General features: G+C 41.1%; 1 protein-coding gene across 5 annotated transcripts in view; it reads left to right on the top strand.

Moving 5' to 3' along the window:
• The window catches only part of PARP12 (poly(ADP-ribose) polymerase family member 12), a 50,735-nt gene that overhangs the window by 5,649 nt on the left and 22,810 nt on the right, over positions 1-22,276 (top strand). For all 5 annotated transcript variants that reach the window (XM_060156548.1, XM_060156546.1, XM_060156547.1 and 2 more), the window contains exons 3-6: positions 1,696-1,996; positions 4,329-4,427; positions 9,758-9,881; positions 20,426-20,612. In XM_060156548.1, coding sequence (XP_060012531.1) covers positions 1,696-1,996; positions 4,329-4,427; positions 9,758-9,881; positions 20,426-20,612 — 711 coding nt within the window. The remainder of the gene's footprint in view (positions 1-1,695; positions 1,997-4,328; positions 4,428-9,757; positions 9,882-20,425; positions 20,613-22,276) is intronic.

The raw sequence follows: 22,276 nt of genomic DNA on the forward strand, positions 1-22,276 counted from the left end.
TTGCCTTTTGAAAACTAGTATAGATTTAATTCACCTAACCTTTGTTGACAATCCATTACAGATGAGGCACTGGTGGTAAGGAGGTGAAAGACCCTTTCTGCTCTTCCGGGGGGCACAGCTACTGGGTGGGACAGTAGCGGATGATAGCAAGGTGCTGTTGTAGGTGCTTTAGCAGGAGTCAGTGCTCTGGTCTCGGGGGCACAGTTTGGGCACCGGGGAAGGTGCCCTGGAGTAGATGGTGCCTGCTCTGGGTGCTGGAGGGTGAGTGAAGGATGAAGGTGTGGGAAGAGGGAGGCAGAGAACGGGGAGCCTACCTGGTCAGGGCACAGTGTGTAAGTCGGCACGACCTGGACTTAGGGGGAGGGGAGAGAGAAATGCGAAGGTGGAGGCTTAGCCATACAGCCTCCTGTGTCACGGGCAGGAGTTGGGGCGAGGTTGTGTTGGGAGGGTAGGCATTAACTTTTTGGAGTGATCACCTTGTTAGTGGTGTGAGAACTGAATCAGCAGGTGACCGGCCTGGAATGCGCAGCCTCTGTCTCCTGGGGTGTGTGGGGTGCTTCAGGACACAGTTGCCAACACATGGGGGCTGTGACCAAAAGCTCGGATCCAGGGCAGCTTTCCTGCCGGGTCTGCTACTCTCAGGCTAGCCCCCTTATCAGTTGACCATTTGGGGGCCGCCACCATGAGTTGAGCACCCACTGTGTTCAGGCATTGTATTAGTCACTTGGTATATTTCTTATTTAATTCTCACAATAGCCCAGCAATGTAGGTGGCATTATTCCCATTTGGGGGATTAAAAAACGGAATCTCAGAGCTGGTGAGTGGCCTGCCCAAGGTCAGACAGCTTGTAAGTGGCAGGATCAAGGTTAGGGCCCAGCTCCCTCTGATCTTTTCCCTCGGGGCTTCCATTTCCAGAAGGGACCCCCTGCTGATCTGGGCCTGGGTTCTGTAGCCCTCTGTTCAGTGTAATGCCTGTGAGTTGAGTGAGTGGGCCCTTGGTGGTCTCTGGTTTAGTTCCCATCTCCAAGAACGTGGAATGTAGAGGAAAAGGAACAGTTGATTCAAGTTCAAGCCCCACCTTACCAACAACCCAGTCCAGCAGGTACTGTATGTGCCAGGTGTGTTAGACAGCTGTGTGACCCAGGGCAAGCCTGTTAGCTTCTCTGAGTCTCATTTTGCACTTGGGAAATGAAAGGGCTGTATTTGGCTTTCTTGAAGATACTTTAAACTCTCAGAGCCTCTTTGACCTAGAATTGGAGAAAAAAAGTGTTGGGAGAAACTGGGCCCTGGGTTAGAGAGAGTTGGTGAATCAGTGGGGGCAGGGGGTAGGTAGCGTGTAAGGTTTGTTAGTAGCGTAAGGTTTGCTGTGTGAGTTACATTAAAATGTTGTTTCATGTGAAGGGAGCAGCTCTGATCAGCTGGATGTACTTTGGATTTTCCCGGCGGAGGGGCTTGTTCTGAGCAGTCCGCTGTCCTCCCCGGGTCCCATTTACCAAGGGCATGTGCTAGCGGCGTCCATCTAGAGTGAGGGGTGTTCTCAGAGCTGTGCGACCAGTGTCGCGATGGGATCGCAGCCTTGGCTAGGTCTCTGGAGGAACCTCTTCCTCTAGTAGGAAGTAATAGTAGGTTCAGTAAGGAGGTGGTGTTGTGTGAGGCCTTTCTAAGCTGCTGTCTTTTTTCCTTCTCTGTTAACAGATCTGCCTTCATTACAACAAAGGACATGGACCCTATGGCTCTTGTTCCTTTAAAAAGCAATGTGTCAAACTCCACATCTGCCAGTATTTTTCACAGGGTGAATGCAAGTTTGGCACTGGCTGTAAGAGATCCCATGATTTCTCTAATTCTGAGAACCTGGAAAAACTGGAGAAGTTGGGCATGAGGTCAGAGCTGGTGAGCAGGCTGCCTTCCATTTACAGAAATGCTCATGACATCAAGAATAAGAGCTCTCCCTCCATCAGAGTGCCGTCTTCTCCCTATGTGTCACAGGGGACTTCTGGTAAGGCTCTGGGCTGGGGCTCCTGGATGCCAGCTGACTGCTAAATGGCATGTGTAACTTTGGGCAAGTCTGTGCTGCTTCTAGTAAAATGCAGTTGGCCATCCACTGCTGGCCAGTGGGGACTGTGAAGATGAGTTGAAGTCAGAGCTGTGAACGAGCAAGACATTCTAAACAAATGCCGACTGGTGTCGAGGGTGGGTGAATTCTCTCTGGGCCTCATCTGCACAGAGATGGGAGATGCTGCTTCTCCCTATCCAGTCTTCCCTCTGCCCCCCTGGAGAGCTTGTTTTCCAGTGAGGGACCCCAGAGTTAATGCCGTGCTGTACAACTCTGGGGCCATCCTTTGCGTTGCATTCTGTTCATATATATATATTTTTTTAATGAGTGAATGAAGCATATTTTATTTACTTACTTATTTTTGAATGAAGCATATTTTAATTTTAGCTTTCTTCTTGACATGAATGGGTCTTTTTCGTCACTGCAGATTGACTTTGTTCACCGCTCATCTCTAGACAGTGCCGACCACAGTAGGCACTGAGACATTTGTTGAATGGATGAATCTGTCAGGACACTTTTTAAAAAAATTTTTTTGAGAAATATCAAGCTTAGTGACAGGCAAATGGGATTTTGAACAGAGATTGTTTATTTAATAAGCATTTCTTGAGTACCTGTTGGTTGGGATGTGAATACCATGGTCCCTCAGGGAGGCTGTGATGCCTTGGTGTCCTTTGGATTTTCACAGTATCTGCTGTAGGCTGGCCATTCTGATGATCCATTTTGTCATTCAACAAATTTGAGTCCTGGCCATGTGCTGGCCACTGTCCTGGGCCTTGTTTATACCTTAGTGACTGTGAGCCGTGGCTCCCCCCCACTTGTTAGCTGTAGTGATAATCTAGGATTTTTAATAGAACACTTCCTAAAATACCAGTGCCAGGATGACCAGCAAACAAACTTATCACTCTAATCTTACCTGATTTTTATATTTGAAAGTTGTCCTTGTCATATGTTTTTTCTTTACATTTTCTTCAATTATTTTTGGTTAGTTTCTTTCAACAGTAAGAAGCCTAGAAGCAAACAGGTTTTGCTTTAAATAGTTTGTTAAAAGTGTCAATTGGATTATGGCCTTGTTAGAAAGGGAGGGGAGGATACCTGCGCCTGGGGGGGAGAGGGAGGCCAGCTCTAAGGCTCCACAGGTGTGGGTTTTAAGGTGCAGCCTGTGGCTGTCTGAGGGGCCTATAAAACAACAGGGAAGATGAATAACAAAATAGGGAGGGTTTGCTAATGAGTTTTATATGCTTATATGGTGGCAGTTGGGGCCCACCGAAGTGTAATTATTAGGTAATGGCTCATTGAAGCACTTCTAGTAAAGGTAAACTTTGAGAGCACTTGCACGCTCTTGTTATATTACAATATTTGAAAAAAATTATTTTTATTTATTTTTGGCTGCGTTGGGTCTTCACTGCTGTGTGTGAGCTCATTACGGTGGCTTCTTTTGTTGTGGAGCATGGGCTCTAGGCACAAGGGCTTCAGTAGTTGTGGCTCGCGGGCTCAGTAGTTGTGGCGCATAGGCCCTAGAGCGCAGGCTCAGGAGTTGTGGCGCACGGGCTTAGTTGCTCCGCAGCATGTGGGCTCTTCCTGGACCAGGGCTCCAGCCCGTGTGCCCCTCATTGGCAGGCGGATTCTTAACCACTGCGCCACCAGGGAAGTCCCTACAATTTTTATAATTAACCTAAATTAGGTTTCATTTTGAATTGTGGGCTTTCTGTTTATTGTTATTTTTTTCTTGGTATTGGCACCCGATTCTAATAGTTCATTGACAAGTATTTGCTTTTGCAATCAAATCTAGTTGATAAAATGCAGCCTTCACTTGCTCTCTGGGCTCATCACATCAGTAGATACAGAAGGAAAATGTGTTGGTTAGTGGTTCCCCCCTATTAAAAAAGTGTCCCAGGTTCCACTGTTGAAGGCTTCTGATTGAGTCAATCTGAGGTAGAGCCGGGCACTTCTATTTTTAAACAGGTCTCCTAGTGAATTGGGTGCACAGCCAGAGTTGAGAAAAGACTCACCCCCAGCCCCCAACAATGACATCCTGGATTTGGCAAGCAGCCCTGTGACCTTGGGCTCCCTGATTCCTCCCTAAAAAGCAGAGGGCCCACCTTATGTCTGAGGGTCCTTTCATCCAGAACTTTATAAGATTTTGTGAGGTTGCCTTGCCCACTTTTGCCTCGTGCAGAGGGATGAATGAATCCTTTTTTCTCTCCTTTGTACCTTGAACTACCCCAACTCCGTGTCAGAAGCATCGGTGATACATCTTTGCAGTGTTTCTTTGTAGAAAGAAGAGATGCAGGTTCTGTGTCCCCAAACACTGCCAACCAAGAGGAGAGTGATCAGATTTGCTTGTTCCATATCTGGAAACGTTGTACCTTTCAAGGTGAGTCAGGGGAAACCCCTTCATCCACTTGTGGGCGGGATAACTGCTTCTGGTTCCCAGAGCTCTGCTCTGACACCACCCCTCGAGGTCCTCTCCCCGCCGTCCAGAGAGGGTCAGGCCATCTTAATTGTGAGCTGGTGGCACTTCAGTGATTTTGTTGAGGAGTTGAGGGTGGTAGGAATTACTTGAGTTTCTAAAGATCAAACTGTAGATGGGGAGCATGACTGTTTGGTTCATGCAGCAAATGAGTGTCAAGTGTTGCCCCTTGGTCAACGTAGCGTGAGGTCAGAGACCTGCAAAGGCACTTGGATGCCCAGTCTAGTGTCCCTTATGGAGGGAGGTTGTAGTCTCAGAGATACCTTAGAACCTAGGAATGCCCTCCCTCAGGAGGAGACACCTGTGTTCACTCTTGGGGGATGAGTATTTATTTAAGTTTGGGGTTTCTCTCCACATTCTCTCTTTTATCAGAAGTAGCAAATCTTGTTTTTTGTGTGGGTGTGGGTGTGAGACTGTATTTTCACTAAACCTTTGTTCTTGCTGCTGTCCTGGGCTTTGATTGAAGAAAGATTCCTTCTCAAATTTGGTGACTCTGCTTAAAAAAAAAAAAACAAACGCCAAAACTTCCTGTTTTGTTTTCAGTCTTTAAAAACTACCCAAGCAATTCATGAATACTTTCACTTTGTAAAAGAGTGAAATGATACAGAGTAAAGTCTGAAGTCTTCCTTCAGCCTTCTCTGAAGGTAAACACGTGACGTGTGGTCATATTTGTTTCACATATTTTTCAACAGATGGGAACATGCACATTATTTAATCTGCTTCTTTTACTTAATGGTGTGTCCTTGAGATTTTTTTCTACATTAGTGTGTATGTGTATGTCTATGGGGTTTTTAAAAACAACTTTGTAGTATTTGATTAGAGTGAGTTTTTTCCCTTGAGCATCTGAGTACACGTGTGTATTTCCATAGATAGATTCCTGGAAATGGAATACTAGGTCAAGGAATATGTGCTGTATATATACATATATATGTGTGTGTGTGTGTATATGTGTATATATATATGTATATATATATATATAGCCTTAAAAATCAACATTATTAGTTATAATTTACATACAATAAAATGCACCCATTTTAAGTATACGCTTTGAGTTTGGGTAAGTATGTTTGCCCCTGTAACTATCACTATAATCTAGATACGGAACAGTTCTCTCATTCCAAAAATCCCCCTTATGCCCCTATACAGTCGATCCTCACCTCCCAGTTTCCCGACCCAAGGCAATCCTGATCTACTTTCTGTTGATGTAGAGTAGATGTGTGTTTTCCAGAATTTTATATAAATGTAATCATACAGCATGTATTCTCCTGTTGCATGGATTAACTACAAGTTGTTTATCCATTTATATGTTGATGAACATTTGGGTTTCCAGTTTTGGGCTTTTATAAATAAAGCCTCTATCAGTATTCATGTACAAGTTTTCATGTGGATGTATGTCTTCCTCTCTTGGGTAAAGACCTAGAAGTGGAATGTCTGATCATATGATAAATGTGTGTTTAACATTACGAGATACAGCCAGACTGTCTTCCAAAGTGGATATATTTCGCCTTCCCACCAGCAGTGTGTGAGTGTTTTGGTTGCTCTACATCCTTGCCAACACTTGGTATTGTCAGTCCTATAAATTTTAGCCATCCTAGCAAATGAGTAATATCTCATTGTGGCTTTCATTTGCATTTCCCTGATGAGTAATGATATTTAACATTTATTTTCATGTGCCTGTTGGCCATTTGTATGTCTTCTGTGAAGTATCTGTTTAAATCTTTTGCCTATTTTACAGGCAGATAACAGTTTTGTTAAGATATTAAGTATATTTCATATAGTATACAATTCACCCATTTAATAGTTTTTAATGTAGTCAGAGTTGTGCAACCATCATCACAGTCGATATTAGAACATTTTCATCACCTCCAAAGAAATCCATAACCATTAGCAGTCACTACCCATTCTTTCCTCCCCCCAGCTCCTGGCATTTACATTATGTCTCTGGGTTTGCCTGGATATTTCATATAAATGGAATCATACAACGTGTGGTCTTTTGTGACTGTTTGGCCCATTTTTTTATTGGGTTGTTTGATCTCTCATTATTGACTTCTAGTAGTTTTGAATATTCTTTATTCATGTCTTTGTCAGATATAGGTATTGAAAATATATTCTCCCAGTCTGTGTCTTTCATGTTCATTTTTTTTTTTTACAGTATCTTTGGAAGAATATGTTTTATGTTGATGTCCATTTAATATATTTTTTAATGGTTTGTGTTTTTTGTGCCCTAAAAATCTTTGTCTCTTCCAGGCCCAGGAAAATGTCTCTCCTATGGTTTTTTTTTTTTTCCCAGAAGTTTATAGGCTTAGCTTTTATGTTTAGGTCTGGTTGTTTCTCTTGATCTGTTTTCTCCAAAAATTATTTCCTTAGGGCTTGATTCTTCTGTGTGAGTTAGCTGCCTGTCTGTGTTATTTTTCCTCGTGTGTTGGGTGGCTCTTGGTTGTGTGCCCATGTTGGTACTCAAATCCCTGTGCCTACTGGTGGAGGCCGATTCTGATTCCAGGCTTAATGGGGAAGAGGCGGTAAGTCTTGCTTGGTTGCGGGGGCTGCTAGCGTATGTTCGAAGGTCAGGGCGGGGGCTTTGATGGCTTTCTCGCATGCTTCTCTCTCCAGCCCCTATATCCACACCCACGTGTTCCATGGGACAAAGAACAAGGTTGCTGGGCACAAGCAAGGCACTGATGGGGCACTTGCTCCACTGGGTCCTGATTCCTCTCAGTGCTCTTGTCCAGGTGTCTTTCTTGCTCCTTGTTACATCTGACTCTGAGTTTGTGAAGCCCCCAGCTCCTTCCTACTTCTGGGGTGGCTCTCTTCTGCATATTCTGCATGTATTTTTCTCTCTTTGTTGGTTTGGTTCTTACTGCTTCATATTTTTAGGAATTCTTTAGTAATTCTGGTCTTTTGATGGTACTTCTGTTTTCCAGTGCTTTTGGATTTCTTCTTCTCTGTGATCTGTCATTTTAAGGGAAGTAGGGAGAAAGGGGATGTGGATGTGGGTACTTTGCCAATTTGATTTGGTTTCTGTGACTAACCTTCTAGAAAACCTAGACTTGGGAATGCAACAGTGAGGTGGGGAACATTGGAAGAAGGGTGGGAAACTGAGAGACGGGACAGAAGGACCAGGAAAGTTGTAGCAGAGAAGGGGCTTTACACCCCCAGCGCTGAGCTAGGACTCCGCTCTTGCCATCTTCATGGCTGCAGTGGCCTGCGTGGCATCCTCCTCCTCAGGGCACCTGCCAGCTTGTGAGCAGCATGGGCTCCATGCTCAGGTTGGATTAAGAGCTAGAAGCCTCAGGCCTCACAGTGCCTTCCCCTGGCCCCTATGTCCTTCCCAAGGAAGTGTCAGCCTGGAAAGGGGTGGGTGGTGCTCCTACCCTGACAGGTGCCTTCTTAAGGGGAGAGCCTTTCTTCAGGTTGTCCAGGACTCACCTGTGCTGGGCTGTATAGATGAGCGACTGAACACTCATTCCTCATCATTTCCCTTAGTGCCCCTTAGGAGGAAACAGGAAATCTTATTTGGTCGTGACCTCTGGACCACAGCTGTGGCCTTATCTCTTCAGGTCGAGCCCCTGGTTATCACTTTATTGTCCACACCCCTGGTCAGGAGTCTAAGAGGGCTCCGTTTGGCCTGGTGTGAGCCATCCCTGCCCTAACTCTGGACAGGTCAGGACATCCTGACTCCCCAGTGGGGCTGTTTCCAGCCTGGTTGAACTTGGCAGAGATTTCCTTGGTTGGGGTCCCTCCTCCTGTTCTCTAAGCCCTGTTGGCCTGGACCCAAGCCTGGTCTTTGACAAGCCCAGGCCGTCTCCCCACTTCCTCCCCGGTCCCTGCCACCCCATTGCTCCCTGGCAGGGTCTCTGGGAAAGAAGTGGCATTAAGACTTGCCTGAAAGACTGCGTACGATGTTAGAAAATTTTAATTTTTTTCAGGTGTCAAGTTAGCCATGCTTCACTGTTATTATTTTGAAAGATGAATTAAAAATGTACAAAAGACAGTAAGAAATGTCTTCGTCACAACCCTTTTCCCCAGCACCCAGATTCCCTTCAGAAACAGTCATTATTACTAGTTCCTTGAATATTTTTCCATCAAGATTTTATACAAGCACAAGTGTGTATGTTTAGTCTTTCTCTTTACACAGGTGCACTCTATGAACGCTCTTTTGTATCTTTTTTCACTTAACTAGATGTTTAATTTTTTGGACTATATATTTTTGCGGTTCAAAATTCAAAACAAATCTCTCCTCATAACTTTGTGCTGCGCCACCCAGTCCTCCCATCGCCCCCACCCCCCCACACACAGCAAGGACTAATGTGTGCATATATGTGTATTTAGTCCGAGTCTGGCTAATCTTGTTTTTTCTATTCTTTTACCCAAATAGAGGCATTCCACACCTATGTATCTTTCTACCTAATAGTATAAATCCTGCAGGTGTCAGTGTGAAGATTCCCATTGCTCTTCTTTCGTGTCTCTCTTTCCTCTCACAACATTCCTCCGTCAGGATGTACCAGAACCTCACAGTCTGTTGAAAGGTAGAGGGAGGGTGTGGGCAGCATTCCAGGTGAGCGGCTGGCATGAGCCAAGGCAAGGTGGGCAGGAGGTGCTAGGAGGTACAGGCCCTGGGAGCACACGGAAGGCATGGGGGAGTAGTTGGATGGAAACCGTAGACCCGGGCTGTGTGTACAATGCCTTTGGGGGGTGGGATGTGTTGAGGAGGGGTGAGTAACTTAGCAGCCAGAAAGATCAAGGTGGGCTGAAACCACACTGCTGACTCACCTGCTGTAGGACCTGCTGGGGTTGGGATGGTTCTGGTAGAGACGAACCTGCTCCCGTTTCTGGTGTGACCACGCCCCATCCAAGTGTCACGTGTATAGCAGTAATGCACCGACAGACTGCCCCTGCAGACATGGAGCCTTCGACCGTCTATCTCATGATGAGCTTCTTTACTCTCATGACATGAAATTCATACATAATGTAACCCACCACACACAGTTTTTAAAAAATCAGTTTAATGTGTTTAATGTCCTATTAACAAGGGAGACATAAAAGGAAAGTGTATATCCTAAAATGCATAGTGTTTGGTATCTAAATGCTCAGGTATGACTGCATTAAAAAAGGCTCCCTCACAGATTTCCAGAATGTTCCCAGGTCAGCAGGCAGCCCCATACCCCTTGAGAACCGTGGGACTGGGCCAGGCTGTGTATTGCCAGTGTGCTCACTTCTTTATATCTTTATTTCAGAGAGGTGCAGTAGAGTTCACTTCCATTTGCCATATCGGTGGCAAGTCTTAGATGGAGGCTCGTGGAAGGATCTGAACAAAATGTACCTTATTGAAGAGGCCTATTGCAATCCTGCAAGAAACGGGTATGAAATATGTCACTTGTGTCTGCTTTGTGCCTGGGCTTTTGTGTGTGGTACGGGAAGTTTAGACACAGAAGGGTTTAGTTTTGATGGGCTTCATACACAGACGCACACACAGAGTAAGGAGGCGGGAAGCTCCCTGCACGAAATTGGGAGTTGATGGTCCTGCTGGTGGCTGGTGCCCTTGTTGCCCCATCTTCCTCTTTTTTCACGGAGGAGCTATGGGGAGAGAAGGGGTGGGTACCAAGTAAGTTCTGAATTATTTGATGCTGGGATTGATCATGTAAATATATCCTCATTGATTAGTCCAGAAAAGGAAGAGGCAATCATTTGTGACATTTACAGCCTTTGCCTGTAAAGTCATACAGCTGAACTACTGTTTATTGTTCAACCTTTTTTATTTTCCTAAGTATGTCCTAGTATTTTCACTTAGTCAGTTGAGAGTAAATGGGGAAGTCCTGGGTAGCCTTATTTTCAAATCTTGGATTAAACTTGCTAAAATGTGTTGCCAAGAAGAGAATTTGAGCCCGTTTTTTGAGTGGATAAAATAAATTTGTGCTTAGGGTGCAATTATGTGCAAATTGCTACTGGTAAAGCATGTGAAACAAATTATCCCCCTTCAGAAGATTAAGTGGCTCACATAACCAGCTCTTACCTACGTCCCTCCTTCTCTTTCTCTTCCTTTTTTTTTGAGGCTTTTTAAGTTAAAATTTATACTCGGTGACATGCACAGATATTAAGTATATAGTTCAGTGAGTTTTGAGGAAGGTACGTACGCTTGCAGTAGCCAACGCTCTGATCCAGCTGTAGATCATTTTCATCACCCAGAAGGTCCCCTCCTGCCCCCTTCCAGTCAGTGCCCACCCTGTAAACCACTGCTGTTCCAACGTCTGTCAGCACAGATAGTCTCTCCTGTCCTTGAACCTCATCTGAATGGAGCTACTCTGGACTGTTGCCTGGAGGCTTCTCTCAGGGCTCTGTTCTTGACGCTCCTCCCGGGCCATGTGTGTGCAGGCTTCCTTGGGGTAGGTGTTCAGGGGTGCGCCTGCTGGGAGGTAGGCTGGTCCCTCCTCAGTTCTGCCAGGGGATGCCAGATTCTTTTCCACAGTGATTGTACTGCACATTTGGTGTAGTCTGACGTCTGCGCTTTTCTAGTCTTCGGTGTAAAATAAGGTCTCCATTTTCATATCCCTGAGTCCTGGTGAGGTGAAGTGTCTCTTCACATGTTCAGTGGCCATTTATGCTTCTTCTGCTGTGAAATGTCTATGCTTGTAGTTTGTTTTGTTGAGGGGGAAGGTTGTGTTCTTCATTAGTTAGTTTTGGAACTCTTCAAGTTTCTGAGTATTAAATGTGTGTTGAAAATAAATGAACTCCTGTCAGCTTATGATATCTGTTAATGAAGAGAAGTATTTATCCATTCTTTCCTTTATAGTTTTATACTTTTTTTCTTTTCTTTTTTTTTTTGGAGGTTTTATACCTTTTGTGTCGTAAGAAATCCTTCCTTATCCTGAGACCATAAAATATTTGTCCTGAATTTTCTTTAAAAATTTTTAACATTTTAAGAACTGTATTAACCTCTCCTTGCGTGTGGTGAAGTGTAGGTCCAATTTCATTCTTATGCAGATGAATTACCAGTTTTTCCAAAGACCACTTTTTAAAAATATATTTAAAACATGTAGAGTTTGGGATTGACATGTATACACTGTTATATTTAAGATAGATTACCAACAAGGACCTATCGTATAGCACAGGGAGCTCTGCTCAATATTCTGTAATAACCTAAAGGGGAAAAGAATTTGAAAAAGAATAGATATATGTATAATTGAATCACTTTGCTGTACACCTGAAACTAAGACAACGTTGTTAATCAACTATACTCCAATATAAAATAAAAAATTTTAAAGAAAGAAGTAAGCCATTAAAAAAATAAAATGTTAGGATAAAAAAGTAAAAACAAAAAGAAGTATTCAAAAAGTAAATCAAAAAAAAAAAAACCAAAACAAAAATCAAAATGAGACGAACCAAAATATATATGAGATAAAGGATAAACCGCATAGAGAAGAAATATTCCAAGTGATTTGTTTAATATGTTGTAATTCGACTCTACATCTTTAGAAAGATATGTTCTTACGGACGAAAGAACAGCAAAAAAAAAGTCTTAAAGTCTACTCAGCAAAAAAATAAAATTTAAAAATTGTGATAAAATAGACATAAAATTTACCATCTTAACCATTTTTAAGTGTAAGGTTCAGTGGCATTAAACACATTCACATTGTAGTGCAGCCATCTACCATTCATTTCCAGAAGTCAGTCGATTTTTAAACCCGCCAAAACTGAGCCAGATTTGGCAAAATGTGAATACATTTTATAGCTTAATTTCAGACTTAGCTGCTAAGTACTGCTTTTGTAAGTAGGCCATCTTTTTTGCACCTGTTTTCAGTGCTGTCTGTGTCAGGTGTTGAGTTAGCAAATACACACCCTCTGTTTCTGGCCTCTTCTGTTTCATTGGTCTGTGTGTCTCTGTGTCAACATCACACTCTCTCATGTAGAAGAGCTTTACAGTACGTTTAAGCATGTGATAAGGCAAATCCCCACCTTATTTTTCCTCAAATTGTCTTGCCTCTTGGTCTTTTGCTCCTCTTTAGAAATTTTAAAATCTGCCCGTTGGTTTTTACAAAAAACACTGTTGTGATTTTTTTTAACTTGAAATTGCATTGTCTATTATCAGTTTGGGGAGAACTGACATCATAATGATGCCAAGGCTTTCTATTCATATACGTGATAGCATCTCATTTAAACGTTCTTTACTATTTTTCAGTAGTTCTCTAATTTTCTCCATTAAGGTCTTGTTAGATTTTTTTTTTTGTTAGATTTTTTTTTTCTTTAGGGATTTATTAGCTTCTTCTTTTCCTTTTTCAAAAAAAATTTCTCCAGTTTTTTTGAGAGATAATTGACATACAACACTGTAGAAGTTTAAGGTGTAGAGCACGATGACTTGACACAAGTATATATTGCCAAGTGATTACTGCAGTAGGTTTAGTTAACATCCAGCACCTCATATAGTTAACCCCTACCCATTTTTTTTCTTGTGAGAATTTTTAATATTTATTTTCTTAGCAACGTCCAAATTACCATACAGCATCATTAACTATAGTTAATCATGTTGTGCCTTACATCCCTAGTTACATTTTTTTGTTGCTGTATTTTCTCCCTGCTGATGTGTAGAAATGCAGTTGACTTTTCTATCTTATATCCTGCAACTTTACTAAAATACCTTAACTCAGAATCTACTGATAATTTATTTGAATTATCTGTATAGTTATCTATATGTTCTAGATATCTGTATAGAAATTAATATCTGTGAATAGCAGTTTGTTTTTCCTTTTCAATTCTTACACATTTTATTTCTTTTTATTGTCTTATTATAGTGGCTAAGATCTCCTGTATCGTGCTGAATAGACGTGGTGATAGCTGGAAGATTATTCTTTTCTTCTTTTTTTCCTAATTGTAAAAGGAGTAATTTTAAAATGTTTTTCCTTAAGCATGTGTGAATGTTTGGAACCTTTGGCATTGCTAATCAATTCTAGTTTTATTTCTAGTATGCCAGGAGTTTTTTTTTTTTAATTGTGTATGGAAATTGAAGTTTATTGAGTGCTATTTCTATGTTAATTAAGAGCCAATGTTTTGTTCTCCTTTACTTGTTAACGCAGTGATTTGCATTAATTTTCTAATGTTAAGTCCATTGCATTCCCAGACTGAAGTCATACGTAGCCTGTGTACACATGCACATATGCACATGATGGTGAACTTTGTATTGCCAGTATTTGGTCTAAGATTTTTGTATTTACGTTTGAATAAGATTGGTCTATAATTGTTTCATACTGTCTTTGCCTGTTTTTTTAATTGAAGTATAGTTGATGTACAATATTATATAAGTTACAGGTGTACAGTATAAATGATGCCTGGTTTTTATATTATGAAATTCCTAGCCTCATAAAAATGAGATTGGGATGGATTCTTTTCCTATCCTGAAAAAATCCTGTGAAATTAGAATTATTTTTTTCCTGAATGATCATGTTTCTAAAAATTTCTGGGCCTGATGTTTAATTCCTGAGAAGATTTTAAACTACTGACCCAATTTCTTATAATTGTTTTAGGACCAGTCAGGTTTTCTGTTTTTCCTTGAGTCAACTTGGTAAGTTGATATTTTTTCTAGGAGTTTGTTCATTTTATTTATTTTCAAACTTTTACTGTCATAAAGTTACTTATAATATCCCTTTTAGTGTCTATGCCATCTTTAATTTTGTCCCCTTTTACAGTTCTAATCTTTTTTCTCTCCCTGTCTTTTTTCTTGATCAATCTTGCAGAGATTTATTAATTTTACTAATATTTTTCTTTTTTAGAGGAACAAACTTTTCTCCTTTTTTGATCTCATAGATTAGATGACCCATGATTTATTTCTATTTTTAAAATTAGTTTTAAAATTTAAATTCAAATGGATTGCATTGTGGTCAGGCTATATAAGAGATTCTTCGAATTTTGTTGAGGCTTGCTTTATGGGTGTAGTACATGGTTAGTTTTGGTAAAATTCTGTGTATGCAGAGTCTTTTGGATGTGGTGTTAGATGAAGTGTGTTAATTGTGTGGTTCTAATCTTCTTTATCCTTATTGATTTCTTTGTCTGCTTCTTGTGTCAGTTACTCAAAGGTATGTTAACATTCACTATGAATTTGTCGGTTCTCCTTGTAATTCCATCAATTTTTATTGTATATATTTAAAAACTATTATGAAGTATATAGAAGTTTAAAACTTTTATCTTCCTGTTAAATTGAGCCTATTAGCAATAGAAAGTGGATGCTTTTTATTTCTAGTAATGCTTTTATGCCTTAAGTCTGTTTCGTTTGATATTAATATATATAACTAAGCCAGCTTTTTTTTAAGCTACTGTTCACTATTTTACTTTCAAGCTCTTTTGTTTACATTTTAGTTATATTTCCTGTAAACACTGTAGAACTGGTTATTTTTTCAGTATGACAATCTTTCTCTTTTAATCAAAAGTTAAATATTGTGGTTTATCCATTTGTTGTGATTACCTATACATTTGAATTTATTTATTCTACTGTCTGTTTTGGTTTTTGCTATTTGACCTGCTTTTTCTATTTTTCTTTTCCCTTTTTGATCTTCTCTTAGCTGTTTCCACATTTGATTTTTTGTTTTCCCCCTCATCTACTAATTTGGAAGTTACATAGTGAATTTCTGTTCTTTTAGTGATTACCCTGGAAAACAGACCCTGTAACTTAACATACCTTAGTTTAACAATTTACGCTAATCTATACCTTTTATCATTCTCCTGAACAATAAAAGAATCTTGAACACTTGAATCCTGACTAGTTCCATTCAAACTTATATACTACTTGTGTGAATTTGGGAAAAGTACTTAGCCGTCCTGTGCCTCAGTTTCTGCATATGTCAAGTAGATAAAAATAATAGTTCCTATATCAAAGTGTTATTTTGAGAATTAAAAGAATGTGTGTAAAACACTCAGAACAATGCCAGGCATGTAAGATGTACTGTGTAAATATTGCTTCTATTATTTTCTTAATCCCAGAAGTTAGAAATTAGCCTTGTTTTATACAGTCAATATTTGTTTAAATTTAAATGTTTACCATTTTGGTTTTTTTAATGTTTTCTTTTAATCAATATTTATTTCATATTGAAGTATAGGTTTTTTTTTTTTTCTTTTTTTGGCCTCGCCACACAGCTTGTAGGATCTCAGTTCCCTGCCCAGGGATTAAACATGGGCCACAGCAGTGAAAGCCCGGAATCCTAACCACTAGGCCACCAGGGAACTCCCTGAAGTATAGTTGATTTACGGTGTTGTGCTAATGTCTGCTGTACAGCATAGTGATTCAGTTATACATGTATATACCTGTTTTTAGATATTCTTTTCCATTATGGTTTATCATACGATATTGAATATAGTTTTCTGTGCTATACAGTAGGACTTTGTTGTTTATCCATTCTATTTATAAAAGCTTACATCTGCCAAACCCCACCTCCCACTCCATCCCTCCTCCAGCCCCCTTCCCCCTCCCCCTTGGCAACCACCAGTCTGTCTCTATGTCCATGTTTCTGTTTCTGTTTCATAGATAGGTTCATTTGTGTCATGTTTTAGATTCCACATATAAGTGATATTATATGGTATTTGTCTTTCTCTTTCTGACTTCACTTAGTATGATAATTCTAGTTGCATCCACATTGCTGCAAATGACATTATTTTGTTCTTTTTTATGGCTGAGTAATATTCCATTGTATATATGTACCACATCTTTTTTATCCATTCATCTGTGGATGGATGTTTAGGTTTACCATTTTGTTTTTGCGCACAATTCCTTTGTTCATATGTTTCTGTGAGGATCATTTTCCTTTGAGTTCATCTTCTAGAAGTTAGTTTAGTGAGAGTCTAGGGGCAGATGTATTTTTTGTTTGTCTGAAAGTGTTTTTATTTCATCTTCATTCTTGAAAGATAGTTTTATTGGGTATTTTCTCTCAGTTCTTCAAAGATTATTCCATTGTTTTCTGCTTCCATTGCTTCTATTTAGAAGTTAGCTGTCAGTATAAATGTGTTAGTTTTTTGGGGCTACCATAACAGATTGCCAGAAACTTGGTGACTTAAGACAACAAAAATTTATTGTCATAGTTCTGGAGGCTGGAAGTCCAAAGTCAAGGTGTCAGCAGGGCCATGCTCTGTCTGAAGACTCCAGGGGAAGATCCTTCCTTGCTTCTTCCTAGCTCCTGGTGTTTGTTAGCAGTCCTTGGTGTTCCTTGGCATTCCCAGGTTTATAGCTGCATTGCTGTAATCTCTACCTTTGTTGTCTCATGGCTTTCTCCCATGTGTCTCTGTCTGTGTCCAAATTTCCTTCTTCTTATAAGGACACCAGTCATTGAATTAGGGCTCAAGCTAATTGAGTATGACCTCATCATAACTTGATTACATCTGTGAAGACCATATTTCCAAATTTACAGGTACCAAGAGTTAGGACTCGAATATATCTTTGTAAGGACACAGTTCAACCCATCATGATAGGTAATCTCTTTTTTCTCTCTGACTACTTTAAATATCTCTTCATTCTTTGGTGCTACAGTTTCACTAAGATCTGTCTATGTGTGGATTTATATTTATTTAATCTACTTATAATTTGTTGTGCTTTCTGAGTGGGAGGCTTTATGTTTAATCAATTCTGGAAGCTCCTCAGGCATGATCTCTTCAAGTATTGCTTCTCTGAACTTCTGGTTAGACATATGTTAAGGTCTTCTTACTTTATCTTTTATGTGTTTTAACTTCTCTCATTCTCTCTGCTGTATGCAGGGGAATTGCTTCACTTGTTCACCCAGTTCAGTAGTTCAGCCTTGTCTGAGTTGCACTGTGTCCTATCTATTGTGGTTTAAATTTTTTAATTATTATATTAATTCTAAAGGTTAATTAATTCTAAAGGTTAATTAATAATATTAATTAATAATATTAATTTCAAAGTTATCTGGTTAATTCTTTTTATATATATATTTATTTATTTATTTGTTTGTTTTTATTTTTGGCTGTGTTGGGTCATCCTTGCTGTGTGTAGGCTTTCTCTAGTTGTGGCAAGCGGGGGCTACTCTTTGTTGCGGTGCACAGGCTTCTCATTGTCGTGGCTTCTCTTGTTGCGGAGCATGGGCTCTAGGTGCACGGGCTTCAGTAGTTGTGGCACGTGGCTCAGTAGTTGTGGCTTGTGGGCTCTTGAGCGCAGGTTCAGTAGTTGTGGCACACGGGCTTAGTTGCTCCGTGGCATGTGGGATCTCCTGGGACCAGGACTCAAACCTGTGTCCCTTGCATTGGCAGACAGATTCCCAACCACTGTGCCACCAGGGAAGTCCTATCTGGTTCATTCTTATAGTTTATTTTATTTTATTTATTTTAATAACATCTTTATTGGATAATTGCTTTACAATGGTGTGTTAGTTTCTGCTTTATAACAAAGTTCATCAGTTATACATATACATATCTCCCCATATCCCCTCCCTCTTGCGTCTCCCTCCCACCCTCCCTATCCCACCCCTCTAGGTGGTCACACAGCACCGAGCTGATCTCCCTGTGCTATGCGGCTGCTTCCCACTATCTATCTATTTTACATTTGGTAGTATATATAAGTCCATGCCACTCTCTTAATCCGTCCCAGCTTACCCTTCCCCCTCCCCATGTCCTCAAGTCCATTCTCTACGTCTGCGTCTTTATTCCTGTCCTGCCCCTAGGTTCTTTAGAACCATTAAAAAAAAAATTTTTTTTTTTAGATTCCATATATATGTGTTAGCATACGGTATTTGTTTTTCTCTTTCTGACTTACTTCACTCTGTATGACCGACTCTAGGTCCATCCACTTCACTACAAATAACTCAATTTCGTTTCTTTTTATGGCTGAGTAATATTCCATTGTATATATGTGCCACATCTTCTTTATCCATTCATCTGTCGATGGACACTTAGGTTGCTTCCATGTCCTGGCTATCGTAAATAGAGCTGCAGTGAACATTGTGGTACATGATTCTGAATTATGGTTTTCTCAGGGTATATGCCCAGTAGTGGGATTGCTGGGTCATATAGTAGTTCTATTTTTAGTTTTTTAAGGAACTTCCATACTGTTCTCCATAGTGGCTGTATCAATTTACATTCCCACTAACAGTGCAAGAAGGGTTCCCTTTTCTCTACACCCTCTCCAGCATTTATTGTTTCTAGATTTTTTGATGATGGCCATTCTGACTGGTGTGAGGTGATACCTCACTGTAGTTTTGATTTGCATTTCTCTAATGATTAGTGATGTTGAGAAGTGTCTAAGTCTTCTGCCCATTTTTGGATTGGGTTCTTTGTTTTTTTGATATTGAGCTGCATGAGCTGTTTATTTATTTTGTAGATTAATCCTTTGTCAGCTGCTTCATTTGCAAATATTTTCTCCCATTCTGAGGGTTGTCTTTTTGTCTTGTTTATGTTTTCCTTTGCTGTGCAAAAGCTTTTAAGTTCCATTAGGTCCCATTTGTTTATTTTTGTTTTTATTTCCATTTCTCTAGGAGGTGGGTCAAAAAGGATCTTGCTGTGATTTATGTCATAGAGTGTTCTGCCTATGTTTTCCTCTAAGAGTTTTATAGTGTCTGGCCTTACATTTAGGTCTTTAATCCATTTTGAGTTTATTTTTGTGTATGGTGTTAGGGAGTGTTCTAATTTCATACTTTTACATGTGGCTGTCCAGTTTCTTATAGTTTCTTTATCCTTAACTCATACTTGTGATACTTAATTTAACTTTCAAAAACACTTCATACATATTGCATATTTATATCCAAGAACTCTAATGTTTGTTGTCTTTGGTGGACTGATTGTTTTTGCTGGGTTTTGCTCATGGTGTCTTGTTCCTGATTTATTTGATTGTAAGCCCATGTTTGCTGAAACTTTACCTGTGGAAATTCTTTTGAGGCCTGAGTTGAAGGTGAATTCCTTCCAGAGGGGATTTGTGTTTGCTTCTCTGGGAATTGCCACGGTGAGTCTTTCAAGTTAATTCTCACGCAGGAAGTGTGAATTAACTTTTGTGAGGCCTGAGTGGTTTATGAGTTCTCAGTGGAAGTTTTCTTCCTTTCCATCCAAAGCTAACACTGACACAGGCAAATTTCCTTGCTGACTTTCTTTGCAAAGCAGATTCCTTTCCTGGCCTCCCTTCACTAAGGATATATGTAGTCTTTTAGGATCATGGTTTTATGCAGAAGTGTCTCTTCGGAGATTTGACCCCTGACCATATTCAGATCCTACATTTGTTTTCTGTTTCCTCATTGCTGCTAAAGATAGGGCTTTTTGTCATTACTCACTGACACTGCCCTTGGACAGCCACTGGCTTTAGTCCTCATTCACCTATCTGGTTCCAGACCTTCCGTTTGCTCTTGGGGCACTTCAGCATTTGGAAAGGGAATAGATCCTGGTGGCTCAGAGTACAGGCTGTTCTGCCAAACTGCTTGACTTAAACCCCAGCTCTGCCATCGATTAGCTGTTTGACCTTGGACAGGTTTCTGAACCTTCCTGGGCTTCTGTTTTCATATCTGTGAAATGGGGATAAGTTGCAACTTCAGTGTTATGAAGACTTAATCCCTTAATATGTACAAAGCACTTCGTACAGGGGCTGGCCCACATGCATTCAATGTATGTTAAACTATTTTTGGCTTCTGAGGATTTCTGTTTCTTGCTATCTTAGCAATGCATTTTAAAAAAGAATATTTTAACCAGCGTTTTCTGTGTAGTGAAAGGAATGTCATGATAACAGGTTTTCCATATTACTGTGATTTTATTATTTTCACACAGCAAAATGGATCTTAAAAAGCAGGTCCCGCATCCCACCCCAACACATTTTTGTAAATGTTCAGGTCACATGTATGTTCACATCTTCCAGCAGAGTATCTAGAAGACCATGGGGGAGCTGAGTATCTGAGTCCATGTGGCTGGTGGGTTTTCAGTTTACTTCTCATGTTCTTTTGTAGGATCGTGTGCACCAGTAGCTTTCTCACTGGTTTTCTGAACTTTAACTCCATGACGTTTGGTTCCACCTTGGCTCGCCGCCTCTCCACGGCCTCCTCGCTCACCAAACCTCCACACTTTGTCCTCACCACTGAGTGGGTTTGGTACTGGAACGATGAATTTGGCTTTTGGCAGGAGTATGGAAGACAAGTAAGTGTCACGGAAAGAGGGTGAGTGTTCCTTCCTGAGGGTCCGTGATGGGGGAGCCTTTCCAAACATGGGCACAAGGATTGCTCTGGGGAGCCCTTGACAGAGCCAAAGATCCCCAGGTCCCCTTATGACACACTTGCTTTGCAGGAATTATGGCAAAATGGGATAATTTAGAGTTCATTTGTATGAGGTTCCATCTTTGAACAATTAGCTATCTGTTTGTTCATCAGGACTGAATGACTTTAGTTGTAGTGAGATCACATTTCGTTAAATGGGGTAGAAAGATGCCTCTCTTACTGTTGAGCAGTAACTCCAGAGCAAGTGCCTGTGTGTGCTGGAGTGTTTGTGTAGCTGTGGAATAAAACTGAAGGCTTTTCACAGCTAGCTTTCTGCCTTATCTGTAGCGGCAACTTTACAGAAGGTGGGCAAGTATACGAAAATTGACTGATTTCAGCTGTTGATTTGGTATCTGTGTCGAATAATTGCTGCTGTTAATTATTCAAAGATGTTTGTGGATGAATCAGATTAAAGGGAGCCCCCTGGTTACCTGTAGAGGTATAAGTATAGGGAGGTCACCATTTCAATAGTGACACCTTCTCCCAAATGAAAATTGGGATATGTGGTCTAATAGACATTTGTATTCTTCTGGGTTGTAAGATGCTATAGTAGTAAGGCTTTAGTTTCTACTGCACTTGGGATATCTTTTTCTCTGGGACTCGGTAATGTGAGCTTCATGGGAGCTTTTGCCACTGGTGTGCCCCCCTGCTGAGCGTGGTGCCTGTACCTGGCAGATCCTCAGGAGTTAGACTGGCCAGTTGAAGGACAGAGGTGTTGCTGCCTGTGCCCGCTGGCCAGTTGGACACGGTCACTCTCAGGAGATGGCTTGTGCCCTCATTCTTCCCCTCCACTTCTGCCAGTGCCGGCCTTCCCGCTTCACTGCTCTGTCCGTCCTCTTCCCAACCCGTCTCCCTCTCTGAGCATCCTGGGGGTTCCTTCTGTCTTCCCTGGATTTGTCCAGGGAGGCTCTCCAGCATTGCTCTGGGTTTGGTCAGGAGGGGGGTGCAGAGGCCAAGCCTGGCATTGAGCGGGAGAGATGATGATGAGTGGAGCTCACCCGGAGGCGTCATGGAGGAACACACAGCAGGCAAGAAGCAACTGGCAAATGTGACAGCCGCTCACGTTTTGTTTGGTGATTCGTCCCCCTTCTGGGAGCTGAGTGGGATGATACGGGACCCTGGGTGACTTCAGAAACTGCGTTGTCACAACTTTGGGGACAGGGGTCTTTCTCCTCCAAATAACCGAACTCAGGGTTTTCCCTTTTTCTTTTCTAGGCTGCTACTCCTTTATTGCAGTGTAGCCAGAGTGCATAGTTTAGAACATTGAGTATTTAGAATAGCGAGAATCTCTGGGAATAAACTGTGGGTTTTACCAACATACCACACGCTGGTGCATTCAGAGGTGCACGTGCGGACTCGGTGACTTTCGGCTGTATGGTCTCATTTTGTACCAACGGCAGGGCCCCTCATAGGGTGACCTGTCCATTCTAGCTCTTCCTTTTCCACACACTTCTGATGTCACCCTATAATTGGATTTCTTTCTTAGTTTTCTGCTAATTGCCAGTTCAAGACAGTTTTCTCTTGATTATCATAAAAGCTGGGTTCTTT

The sequence above is a fragment of the Lagenorhynchus albirostris genome, chromosome 8 (assembly GCF_949774975.1).
Source record: "Lagenorhynchus albirostris chromosome 8, mLagAlb1.1, whole genome shotgun sequence".
Lineage (NCBI taxonomy): Eukaryota > Metazoa > Chordata > Mammalia > Artiodactyla > Delphinidae > Lagenorhynchus > Lagenorhynchus albirostris.